The 14186-nt window shown below is 38.9% G+C and overlaps 1 protein-coding gene across 1 annotated transcript in view; it reads left to right on the top strand.

Annotated features, from left to right (window-relative positions):
* Positions 1-14186, top strand: part of fam20c.L (family with sequence similarity 20 member C L homeolog) — a 126127-nt gene that overhangs the window by 88203 nt on the left and 23738 nt on the right. Inside the window, exon 5 of the mRNA XM_018236411.2 lies at positions 3108-3223. Coding sequence (XP_018091900.1) covers positions 3108-3223 — 116 coding nt within the window. The remainder of the gene's footprint in view (positions 1-3107; positions 3224-14186) is intronic.

The raw sequence follows: 14186 nt of genomic DNA, 5'->3' as shown, positions 1-14186 counted from the left end.
ACTTGTTTTGCAATCAAGAGTAAAAGTATGTGTAGTAAAATGTAGAGGCATGGTTTTGAATCAATGAGCACATGCTGAGCTCCACTGTACAGCCATGTACAATAAATTGAATCACCCACTTTCATTCTATTGGATGGCTTGCTGAGCAACAGCAAGGTGCAGGGGTTGACTGCACTCTTGCTTGTAAAGGTAGTGGCAATGTGAGGAACATTTTTGCTCTGTAAATTAGTTTTTGTTTGATATGGAACTGCTCCTTTCCAAAGATTTTTTTGCAGGGGCACCCGACACTTTGTACACAGTGTTGGACTGGCCCACCGGGATACCAGGAAAACTCCCGGTGGGCCCAGGTGTTAGTGGGCCCTTCTACTCACCTATTTCAACTATTTGCCTCAACTATTTGCCTTGTATGCCTATAAAACAGCAGTTGCCCCATTTCTATATAAGAATAAAGATAAGAAATGGAGGTAGAGACTGATGATAATATTTGAGGAAAAGTGATTAAAAGAATAAAGAAAAAAAAGGAAAAATATTTTGGATAGTGGGCCGGTGGCCAAAGGTTTTCTGGTGGGCCCCAGGCATCCCAGTCCGACACTGTTTGTACATCACTGGCACATGTCAATATGTAGCTTTGTGCCAGAGCCGGTTACTCTGTAAGACAGTTAGTTCTAATACATTGTCTAGATCAGGAGTCCCCAATCTTTTTATCCATGAGCAGCATTCAAATGTAAAAAGAGTTGGGGAGCAGTACAAGCCTGAAAAAGTCCCTGGGGATGCCAAATAAGGGTTGTGATTGGCCATGTTGTAGTCCGTATGTGGCTTGCAGCCTACAGGCTCTTTTGGCAGCGCACATGGTTTTTATGTAACCAGAACTTTTTTTTTCCAAACCATAAATTCAAATATAAGCACCTGCTTTGAGGCCACTGGGAACAACATCCAAGCGGTTGGTGAGGAACATGATGCTCGCGAGCCACTAGTTGGGAAGCACTGGTGACTCCTACATGAAGTCAAGGAGTTTTCTGGATAATGGACCTAATTTGGATCTTCATACCTTAAGTCTACTAGAAAATCATGTAAACATTAAAAAAAAAAGCTGGTGTTTGCTTCCAATAAGGATTAATTACATCTTAGTTTAGATCAAATACAAGGTACCATTTTATTATTACAGAGAAAAAGCAAATAATTTTTAAAATTATGGATAATTTGGATAAAATGGAGTCTATGAGACACAGCCTTAATGTAATTCGGAGATGCCTGGATGACAGGTTTCCGGATAATGGATCCGATACCTGTGTAATGACATCATATACTGTAGACAACCAATGAGGCAGTTATGGTGCATTTCTCTGCCGGCATGCATCTATGTATCTGCTGTCAAGTGCCGCAACTCCATGCATTAAAGGCAAAGGGGAAATTTAGTATTAGACTCTACATCTCATTTATGAGATTTCCAACGTTTTTTCCAGTGGCATGGTGCACAAGGGAATTCAAGCACAAGAGCCTGCAAAGTGCTGTTTAAACTTGAGCTAATGAAATAGGATATTGCTTTTATCCCAATGTGCTGCTACTGTATATTGATTTTAAAAAATGTCTAGAATAAACATAACTATAATGTACATGACATGCAGCAATGAAACGCTGAGCAATGGCAAGTGATTTGCAAACAGTGCAGCTTACCCTGCCGTATTTAATAGAGTTTCAGTGAACCAAACAATAAGCAGATGGAGTGGCCGCTATTTCGCCCGCACACAGCTTCCTATGAACAGGGGCCCAGATGATAATCTTGTCTGTGTGTCAGACGCCATTGGGAGATGAAGACACAGGACTAATTGTCATAGTTCATCAGCCGACCTGCTAATTAGGGCACCATATGTATGGGAACACATTTAATCCAACATAATAGCTGCTGTTATTATTGCAGGTGTTTATATTAGCAATTTAAGGTAATTTTTATGGGGGGGGTGCTATGAACTGCCTAATATACTTACAGAATTAACTGGATGATCTGGTAGCTAAAAATTAGCACATCTGTCCCACCGAGTATAATCCAACTGCATCCAAGCAAATTTATGTATGCCGCTCCTCCTATACGGTAATTGGTGCAGTATGGCATATTATAGAACTCACAAGAGAGGAATCAAATTCAGCCTGTTGGAAGCAGCGCTAACGTGGATGTCAGTAAGTCAATTATTTTTAGATAAGACGACACGTTTCTATGAAGCTGAGTTGAGGATTCTGTACAGTGCACAGGTATAGGATCCAATATCCGGAAACCTGTTATCAAGCTAGCTCTGAATTAATCGAAGGACGTCTCCCTTAAACTTCATTTGATCCAAATAATCCAGATTTTTAAGAAGTATTTAAAGTATTTTTTCTCTGTAATATTAAAACACTGCCTTGAACTTGATCCAAACTTAGATATAATTCATCCTTGTTGGGAGCAAAACCGGCCATCGGGTTTATTTAATGTTTAAATGATTTTCTAGTAGATTTAAGGAATGACAATTCAAATTATGGAAAGTTCCATTATCCAAGTATGGAGCATTCTGGAAAGGGGTGGGGAATGGTTGAATCAGGGATATGAAGAGGTAGATCTAGGGGCAGGTGGGGATCTGTGTCTAAAGTTGGCTATACATAGGTGGGCCGATGAAAGCTGCTGACTTGGCCCCTCCAGACCAAGTCAGCAATTTATTGGCTAGTGTTTGGGGCTAAACAAAAGGCCTGCTTGATCAATATCTGGCCCAAAATCAGCCAGATGTCTATTGGGCAAGATACAGTTAGGTGAGGAGTGCATGGGCATGTTGATGTGAGCTTCGGTAGGGCCTACTAGTTCATGGCCACATGCCAATGAAAGCATAAGACCAATTTATGTTTTATGATTTTTGTTTGGTACCTTGCAAAATGAATAACTATGTATGGCCAGCTTTAGAAGAGTGAAGAACTTATACACGAGCCGTGTGGGAGAATTTTTGCAGAACTTTTTTGGGAGTGAGAGGCTGTTATTGTCTTCTTTTGCTGATATAACATGCTGCAGAGACATTGTATAGAAACAATGCAACAATGCATATGTTTGGGGCAAACATTTAACGTCCGTTTTCAACCATTTCCAGGATTCTCGGTTTCCGTCGTGTGCCACCAGTTGCCGGCAGATTGGTGAACATGACTAAAGAAATACGGGATATTACAAGGGACAAAACATTATGGAGAACGTTCTTCGTTTCACCAGGTACATTTGCAACATACAACGATTGTACAGCAGGGCTGTGTATTTTTACTGCTCTTTCCCATGTGTGTGTTTGTAGCTTTTCCATTGGAAAATGGGAAAAATTTAAACGTTTGCTGCTTTTTGAATAACTCACAGGTCTACTGTGGACATCTGATTATTCTCGGTAGGCTACTAGACCTTGAACCTGTTATATGTTCTGTTTGATTATTACACATTTTCATTGATATTGAAAAATACTATGTTTACAATGTCATGATATTTAAGTCAATGCTGGGAAGTCCATTAGATCTGGATTACTGGTCCAATGGCTGTGTAACTACTGGAGGTTTGCAACCAACTACAGTCTTTTCGGGCCTATACATTTTGTTATAAAAACAAACACTACTTCATTATTTGTATCATCTGCTTAGAACTATTGTTGGGAGTGACAGGAGTAAAGGGATCCCTAACCAACAACAGTATCATGGCATCAAAGGTCAATCAAATGTCCATCAGCTTGTAAGCAGCCGCCACTAGTAGTGAACCAAAGAACATCAACCAATGTTCCATCTGATTTCTAAAAAAGTGTCTTTTGTGCTTTTTTACACATGCAGTGTCAGATTTGCTGACTGTGCCTACAATAACTGCCCAGACCCTTGCCCACCATTACTCAACATAGATCCTACCCAAATTGGCTTGCTGTGATCCCTTATATAGTAAAGCAGCCCCACATATTTATGACATCACTATGGGCAGACGTGGAAATATTTATTACTGAGATTTGAAGAAATTTGGTGTGGAACATTCTTTAAGGCAGTCCTGTCATTTCCAAATCCATTTCTTTTTAAATCTGAATGGTGACTGACAGCTCTGCACCCATGTTTTCAAGCAAAACAACTTATTCTGCAGTGGACAGGGGGAATCCAGCAGTGGCTTAAGCCAATTATATTGCTAAAAAGCTTTAGGGAAGATATATCCCTGCCGCTAGACAAGCATGTCCCTAAGATTACAGGAGCTGCTTTTCTCTTGAAATTAATTTCTAAGTGGGTTCCATTGCCTTGTGGCTAATACTCTTAATATATGAATTCTGACTGACAGCTCTGTGCCCAAAAGGGTCTCTAGGACAAGCATGCTTTTAAGCAACCTGCTTTGTATTGTACAGTCGGCATCCCATGGTGGTAAGCCAAATAAATTGCGATAAGCTTTAGGGGATGTGCCTCCCTGCTAGAGCAGCCTTTCTTTATTATTAGGTGAACCATTATCCTCTTCAAATTCAACCTGTAGTGGGTGCCTTTTTATTTCGGTCGCTAGAACCTAGATCTGCAATTTTTGTATACACGAAGATAAAATACACCGTGGAAAGAAAAATCCTATTTCTACATGATATGGATTCGGTGCTATAAATAACACAATGTCAGAGCTTAATACACTTAATCCTTATAATATTGGTTACTGAGAATATTCCAACCATTTATCACTGCTTCTAAACTGGGAGAGGTAATTACTCTGGCATGATATGTGTCTGCCTTTCTCTTCCGTTCCTCTATTGTCTTTTTCAAGTATTGCTCCACTTGAACAACAAAATAAGATTTTTCTTTGCATAATTTGCTGAATACCTCACTGCTTGAATGTACAGCCTCTTGCAAAATCCATGGGTGGTGTTGCATAACAATCTCTAATTACCAGCAGTAGTATGCGCCATCTACTTTTAAGGTTTGGGGACTGTGTATGTCTTGCTGCCAATGAAATATAAAGTAAAAATATGATTACTTTCTTATTTACTACCTATATTCACTGTATGATGGAAGCAAATCCTCATACTATTAAAGAGCCCATTTTCCTAATACAGATATGGGACCTATTATCCAGAATATTCTGGGCTTTTCCAGGTAATGGATTATACCATAATTTGGATCTTCATACCTTAGGTCTGCTAGAAAATCATTTAAACATTAACTAAACCCAAAAGAGCTGGTTTGGCTTTCAATAAGGATTAATTATATCTTAGTTTGGATCAAGTTTTAAAAATTTGGATTATTTGGATAAAATGGAGTCTGTGGGAAATGAGCTTTCTTGATAATGGGTTTACCGATAACGGATCCCATACCTGTACCATACAGTATCTGTATATTTCTTATAATCTCTAATAAATTCATAAATACTCTTTGGACAGATATTATTCTGCAAATAGAGCCCAGTGATTTCTCTGCACCATTGTTTTAGTAATGTACTTAATAGACTGCAACCCCAGTGGCTAAAATCTAGAAGACTTGTATGGTTTAACCAGGCAATAAATTGGAACCAATCATCTATTTATTATCTGTTGTCCCTTTTATACATTTAGGACAAATAAATAAACATTGGTAACATATATATCATATTTGCAGCAATAGTAGGATATTATGGTGACCATAATGTAGACCAGTCATACATGAGCGTCCTCCTATACCTATTCTTGTGACATTAACTCTTCCATACTTATATTGAGACATAGAATAATGGAAAACAATACTGGTTAGGTTTAGAACCACGTAAATGCACTCATGGGAGACATGCCAAATAGATCCTTTCTTCACTTTCTGAAAGTCCTTGTGTAGGGTATATTTGCATAAAAACCTGTCTCTGGTGTCCCAGCCATAACTACTAACAACTGACACATAAAGGGACAAGTATATATCCGTTTATGGTGTTATATACCTGAAGAGGTTATTAGCTTGAACCAAGCTCATACATAATAAAGGGTTTCTTCTCCAGGGACTTTATCTTCAGAAGTGGGAGACACAAGAGCCACCTTAATTAAAGCTTTATATCAACAGCCCAACTTAACTAACCAAGCTGCAGACATAGATGTTGATTATGTTTGTGCATTGATGAGATGCAAGAGATAAAGAAAATACATTTCAAGCAATGTATGGAAATGTAGTAACTAGTGGGCTGCTTCAACATCAGCATTGGAATACTTTTGAACTTTCACTTGGAGAAAAGCCTTTAGATGAAAGGAACTGCCAAACAGAACATTCCATAGTATTTCAGAGATGTTATATCGAGTGGAGACCATGTACATCTTATTTTATCTCATAATGTGAAACCCTCAATGTTTCTTCCACTGTTCCTAAGTCACAGACTGCAACTCAAGTTAACTGTGCACTTGGCTAAGGTATCAACCACATGGCCTTCTACTAAAATCATCAACATTGCCCATCTTTACTGAACACAGTTGTGTATTCTGTTCTTTTGTTAAGCTCCCCATAGACGCGACGATTCTTCTTGCCGAACGACCGATTTTAGGGAAGCCCGACCAATCCTTCGAAATTATCGTGCGGTTAGTGGGATTCGAACGATCGTACATCTTACGATTTTTCGGCCGACATCTGTCAGGAAATTGATCGGCCAGGTCAAAAAATCTTTGTCGGCCCCAGTGCAATCTATCTATGTTTGCAGGGCCAAGCAGGCAGCTCCCCTTTGTTTTCCTGGAAAATTGGTCTTTTTAGTTGATGGTAAATTCGTACGATCATACGATCGTTCTGAGGAGATCGTGGTCTCACGATCAGGATCTGATCTTTTAAAAATCTCAACATCTATGGCCAGCTTAACTCTGAGAATGGTCTTCTATGCTGGTTAAACACTAATTATTTATGGTTATGCAGTCAATGTGCATGAGCTCCTTTTACTCGTAACCTATTCCCATGTTCAGTGCTGTGTGTACACTCTATTGTTCCTCCTTGACACATTAATAATCCTGCCACTGCGGTGACCGACCTGAACTTCAGGTATCATTGGGACAATAAATGGAAAATCCCTGCCATTGGCACCAAAAACCATTGTTTTCCAGAGCCAACCAGAGCTGCCCTATCCTTCTGAAAGGAAGGTATTTGCAGTTTAAAACGTATATATTGAAAAATAGCTATGTTATTTGGGAAAATACTCATTTAAGTTTCTGGTAGCTGACCAGAGCTGCACTGCCGAAGCAAAAGATATTATCAATGTCAAACTAATAATATTGAAAAAATAAATAAAATAAGTCAATTATATTAGTTCTTATAAGATCAATTTTACATTCCACCCATTGGTAGAAATATGTCATTTCCTACCATTTCATAAATTAAATCCTACCGAAGACACCCACCTCTGCTCTGCATTCTGCTGCTTAACGCCAACCATTATTTCCATAGTGAGGGGCCAGTGAAGGAGTCTGGGAATTGTAGTCAAGCAACTATTAGAAAGTCTTAGATTTCAGATGGCTGTTTGTTATTTTACTTACTTACTATTTAGCTGTATTAAAAAAACAGTATTTGCACGGAAAACAAGTATTCACTTTGCAAAGGTCAGTTTGTGGTACGATGTTTATTTTGTAATTGCGGTTCCTGTGTTTCTGTTTGGGAGATCTCGCAGTTTAAGAGCAGAACACTGAAGGTTTTGTTCTCCATGTTGTCAATTAAAAAGCAACGCTGTTCTAATTTAAGTGGTCATTAAAAGTAAAGACAAGTTAAAATGGGCCACCTAAATCTGCCGCATGCAAATGACTTTTTTTTTACCTATTTCAAAACCCTAAAAAGAAACATATTTTGGTTAATGTGTAGCCCACACTTGCCACATGTTAAGGTTAAACTTTATCCATTTAAATCGGATGTTAAGCTTTAGGACAAGTGTAATCCTATAATTAAATATCTGGACCTGAAAAGGGGACTTAACCTTCGGGATTTTATCACTGAGTAGGAAATGAAATCATCTTGTCATATTTTCCATAGACTAGGGGTCCGTTTACTAAAGTGCGTTAAAAATATTCGCACAATATATAGACAGAATTTTCGCCAAATATGTTATCGCCAGTTTACTAACCTGCGGTAAATATAAATTTGCGAATTTTCTAGCGCAAGAATAATTGTTCGCCAGTTATCGCATTCGCTGAAAATAACGCTACGTACACATTAACGCATGGTTTACTAAACAGCGAAATGTGCTAAAGACAAAATTAACGCCAGAATATTCGCAAACTTTTACCGCCACCTATGTAGTGGCGTAAAAGTATTTTTTTCACCAGAAAATTCTCAAGGGGCAGGAAATATCCCATAATACTTTTTTTTACCCATCATTCTTTGCTGGCAGGAGAGAGATCTGTAGCTATTGCTGACAGGATGTTTTGGCTTCTGCTTCTATCTGGTGCAACAGCAGCAGTTTCAGCTCAGAGGTGTATTATTGGCAGCGGCATCACAGTCCAACGATTCGTCAGCCTCTACACTTTTTTGGTTTCATTGTGATTGGCTACATTAAACTGTGCATTTCTATGAAGCAAAGAGATTGACTGGTATCATTTCTTGTTCATATGATTCTCTTGGGTTTATATGATGCAGACATGTTTTATTGATGTTACTCTGGTAATGTTGTTGGATGGTATAATCATCAGTCAATAAAGTTTATGAGTTTTGAAGGTGCATTTCTGGCCATAAATGTCACAGTAAAAATTGCCATAATAACCGCCATAAAACAAGACTATTTTATAGCATAAATATTCGCAAAAACTTAATTTTTCGCCAGAAAATTCGCAACTCGCTAAAATTACCGCTAACGTAAGCTGGTTCCTTAACGTAGTTACCGCAAGTGATCGCAATGACTTCTACGCGTATCGCTGTTTAGTAAACTTAGTCGCTGCGAATATTCTGGCGTAAAAATATTCTCAGCGATAACATGCGGAAACTTAAAGTCAGATTTACCGCACTTTAGTAAACGGACCCCCTAGTTGTCTGTCTCAGAGCTGTCTTTATTATATATACTATTTGTTCCTCCTATCTGATTTATTCAAATAGGGTCGTGTGGTCAAACGATCTAAGGAGAGGGATCCCTCCTCCCATGCGTTGCACCTTTGTTTTTTAATTTGCTTTTAACTGATATCTGGGGCGTGGTTGTGAATAAGTCTTTATATCGGTCACTAAGGGCATGTTTAACTAGATAAGCCAAGTCTATTTGCCATCAACCAAGTATACAGACTTTGTAGAAATTAGGCAATTGTGTAATTATCTTGCCTTTCAGAACAAAGTGATTACTGCTGAGGACAAGCCAGGAAAATGGACCTTTGCTCTGTCCCAAGGCCAGTACTAAAACACACCAAACACAGGCAGATTGGGCCTGCCATTATTATAGTTTTAAATTAACTATTTATAGAGCCAGATCCTTTGCAAGGCTTACGGTTTAATTTTCACCTTACCTAATATCTAAATAATGATATTCTTATAATCCATAATCGGCAACAAGACCACAGGGACCTGTCTGACTACCTATGATTGAGTGCCGGAGGGTACCGATTCCATCAAAAGTTGTTGAACACACCTGAGAGCTTGTACAGGAATGGGATCCTTTAGCCGGAAACCTGTTATCCAGTAAGAGGAAACCAATGCCACTCCAGTCTCCATCAGCGCTGCTCCCAAGATGGCGGCGTGTTGAAATAAAAAGATGTTGAGGTCACGGGTTCAATGCCCAATAATAGGATTTTATGTGTGGTTCCTGGGTGCATCTATATTTCCTGCTGATTGATTTCTGAACCTTTCTGACCCTGCCTGAACTTGGATTTCCCTACGCTTCAGCCTGCCTATTGAAATATAGCCTGGACTTGTTTACATTGACTCTTGAACCCTTGTCTGTACCGTGAACGTGGACTTTGAACCCTAAGCTTCCTCCTTGGTCCTGGCTACTACCCGCTGGGAGCCGATAGGCCCCTAACAGGCATTCTCCCATAGACTCAATTTTAAATAATTCGATTTTTCCTATACCTGTATAGAACAAAATATGGTCTCCTTCAGTCTGTTTATTCTGATCACGCAAACCTTGGTCAATAAGGACTAGAAACCATTCCCTATATACGTTGTCTTTGATTGTCCTAAAGGAAGTTATTTGCTTAAGTCCGATATATTTAATTGGAATGAATAAAGAGTGTTGACAAATTTAACAACTCATCCTCCCCTAATTTGGAGCAAGATCCATTGTGTTTGACCAAGTATATTTATTTTGGTCTACTGGGTGGTGAAGTCCAGGCAAAACTGCTGGATATGTGAAGGTATTTTCATGACCCCTGTCTATTGAATTCAATCAGATAAACTGAATACAGTTCATATATCTTTCAACCAAAGAGAGGGTTGAGTTTTTAAATGCTGAAAATTAATATTTGAGTCTTTAAATTCAGCTGACATTTCCAGTTCCTCAGGGGCTTATTATAAATTCTCAATTCCTTAACAAGTTCACAAACCACTGGGTGCATCATCTTTTTTTTTTTTCTTTTTAAAGAAATTTAATTAGGCTCTTTTGGCACATGAACTATTTTTGGAGAAGACTTAATCATAAGAGCTGACCAGGCAGGGGGTATTTTTTCCTCTGGACTTGTCTTTAATGTCATTGGGAAAAGTGTTTCCTGTAAAGCCATTACATGCTGTAGAATATGATCTCTGCTGTAATTTAAAGCAGTGGTTAGTGTGGGGAGCCCCCCTTTGCTTGCCTTGTCAACAGACATATTTGTCCTTTGAGTGGTGCAATTCTTGTCTCAAATAAGCAAATACTAAACCAGTAATACAACAATGACATCTCTTTAATTTATGGATGCCCAGTACAACACAGTCTATAAGGGTGGACAATTACAGCTCAATTTGTAATATGTGGTGGTGTATTAGATTTCGTTTAATGGAACTTTATATAAGCATTCCAATGTAAATGGCCCACATAATGGCCACTGCTCTGTAGTTCTATGCCTGGAGTTGTGTGACTAATCTGAATGGTCATTAGAGAGTTTAGAGAGTTGAATTCATCAGAATGAACACATCAGCATAAATCTATTGACTTTTTATTAACAATATTTTGCCATAATCTTGAAGAGTAGCCATCTTGTGCTCATAGTCTTCCATTGACCGGCCCAGATTTGTACCAGCTTATTGGACACCTCTTCTGTGCATCCATTTGACAGTTCTTTATTCTACGGTATATTTTTAGTGGTCCCTAACCTTTTGTACCTGTGAGCAACATTCAGATGTATAAAGAATTGGGGAGCAACGTATGCATAAAAAATCATCCTGGGTGGAGCAAAATAAGGGCTGTGATTGGCTATTTGGTAGCCTCTATGTGAACTGGAAGCCTACAGGAGGTTTTGGTTGGCAGTACACCTGTTTTTATGCAATTAATACTTGTCTCCAAGCCAGGAATTCAAAATGAAGCACCTGCTTTGAGGCCACTGGGAGCAACAGCCAAGGGGTTGGGGAGCAACATGTTGCTCATTAGCCACTGGTTGGGGATCACTGGTTTAATTGTTACTCTCCGACATTGATAAAGATGCAGATTTAGCAAAATTAGATTGGTTGGGAAGAGAGATTCACTGCCAACAAATGTTTTTGTCTAGATGAAAGTCTAATAACCCGTGAGCATTGAACTTTTCAGAAAGAACAATATATTCTCAATGAGGATTTGCAAATGGGCCACTCTTTCTGACACTGCATAACTCTCTTTTTTTTCCATGCTGGAAAGACTGATAACAGTAAACCAACTGTATTAATAACACCGGAGGTTACTTTTTAGCCTGGGGATTTGGGATATGGTTCACCAACCCTCAGCTTTAATAGCTAATCGGGAAATATTGAAAAGGTACATAGAAATGCACTGACAGTACCCATTGAGACAGAATGAAGATTGAGCAGCTTGGTATTACAGGTTAATGGTAGTATTCTTATAAATCTAACCCATTGGCCTTATTAATCAAATTCATTGGCTGGTTAATGAAATTGCTGTAGCCTGTCCCAATATGACCTGATCTGTAACCCGTTTAACGCATTGCTAATGTAGTGCTTGATTGTCACAAGGAAACTATATAAAATGAGAGGGAGCTGAGGAGTTCCAGCAATCGGAGCAGCTTTCCCTGGGGCACAAGGGCTCAGTAAGTGAGTGCTAAGAGTTGTAACCTTGTCCCTTTATTGCTCTTGCACTTGCACCCTGGGGGATAAGAAATGACCAATAGTGTATTTTATTATGTAACCCCAATGTTAAGCCTTCATTTCTGCAAGTAATGGGATGAAAAGCTTTATGGAGTAGAGTAAACACACTTCTAAATCACTTTCTGTAAAATGTGTGGGTTAAATTATAAGTAAATGGCCAATGGCCCTCTTTATTTCCGGAGCTGCATTGATTTCACGGCTAGTACTGGAAATAACTTAATTCAAATGAAATACAATTTGCTTGCGGTGTTGTATCTTGTTGCTGGCAATGCTGTAATTTAGAGTTTTCATTCAAGCTGAACTTTATTGTTCTCGAATTTTTCGTGGGCCCCATTACTTCCATAGCAAGGTAACATATATATCAAAACCGTCTTTTCTGTCATCCTGCAACAGATCTAAAGGAGACATATAGAATATGTAAAACACTTGAATTATGTAGGCAATAATGAATAAGGTGTTGGTGTGCTGCAAACAGAATTGCAATTTTTCTCGTGTGAAGGATTAGAAGGAAAAATACTTCGAATTTCAAGTATTTTTTTGGCTACTTCAACCATCGAATTGGCTACTTCGACCTTCGACTACGACTTCGACTTTGAATCGAAAGATTCGAACTAAAAATCGTTCAACTATTCGACCATTCGATAGTCGAAGTACTGTCTCTTTAAAAAAAACTTTGACTACCTACTTCACTACCTAAAAACTACCGAGCACCAATGTTAGCCTATGGGGAAGGTCCCCATAGGCTTTCTAGGCAATTTGGGATCGAAGGAAAATCGTTCGATCGATGGATTAAAATCCTTTGAATCGTTCGATCTAAGGAATTGCGCTAAATCCTTCGACTTCGATATTCGAAGTCGAAGGATTTAACTTCGAGGGTCGAATATCGAGGCTTAATTAACCCTCGATATTCGACCAATAGTAAATGTGCCCCAGAGTGTTAAGTGTAACTTGATAAATCAGCCAGAAGTGGTACAAGAAAGTAATAGAAGTGTGGATGAAATATACTCCCCTGTCACTAGAGGGAGATGGTGAGTCTAGAGGTATAAAAAGGGGACCACACCCTGGTTTTATGGCGTAAGTCTGGAGGGAAGGGCAGAGAATGGAAGACTGGAAAAAAAGAGATCTGAAAAAGAAATAGAAGCAGGCTGAGAGTAGATAAGAGGGCGTATAGCAGGCACTAGGTGTCTGAGCTAGGATATTGAGCATGGGCCAACTAATGCTCCAACATGGAGGGTAGTGTGGATAGTTCCCCAGTGGATTTTCCACAGGATAGGGACCCAAGAGGAAAGGGTTTAGGCCAGTAGTAAGGTTTGATGGGCTTCAGGCCAGTGGTCTGCCAGTAGAAAATGCCTGGTCGTAATAGTAAATGCCTGGTTGTAACAGGGAGTGTTGATTACTGAGGCAGGTGGGGAACAGGGATTCCTGGTGAATGGAGACAAGTGTGAATACCTGACCTACCCATTCCAAGTATCAATCCTCTGGATAAAGGTTTAAACTTGAAAAAGCCTGTGTGAATATTATGCAAGTTTGAATGTTTGAATGTATGTTCTTGTGTAATGTAAAATGCATGTGGTTATGGTGAAGATGGTTGATGTACTAAAGCTCCTGGTTATCTGCTGCTTGGTGTCCTATATGGGGGAAGTGTGTGTCCAACAAACGGTTACCCTCTGTACATACAGTGCATGTATTTTATACAGATTTCAATACCAGACTTGGCTTTCTATGTCTACTGATGCATTTTGATGATTTCGTCTGAAAACTAAACATGTGCTTTAAGAAGGTTGTCGTTAGTACATCTCTATGTCTGTGATTGGGAAAAGAACTGTCAAAATAAACCCTCCGAAAACCATTTCCAGGTTCAATATTGTATCTAAGTATTTCTAAATATAATGGAATTTTAAAAAGAATACAGATATTCTCAGCAACTTTGCCTTTTCAATAGCATCGACTCTGGAAGTTGATTTTTAAAACCATGTATTAATTACCTAGAAAAAGCTTGCTCCAGGAAAGTGTAAAGAAAG

This window comes from Xenopus laevis, chromosome 9_10L, assembly GCF_017654675.1.
Source record: "Xenopus laevis strain J_2021 chromosome 9_10L, Xenopus_laevis_v10.1, whole genome shotgun sequence".
Lineage (NCBI taxonomy): Eukaryota > Metazoa > Chordata > Amphibia > Anura > Pipidae > Xenopus > Xenopus laevis.
Note: the sequence above shows the minus strand (reverse complement) of the source record. Positions and strands in the feature narration are given on the sequence as shown.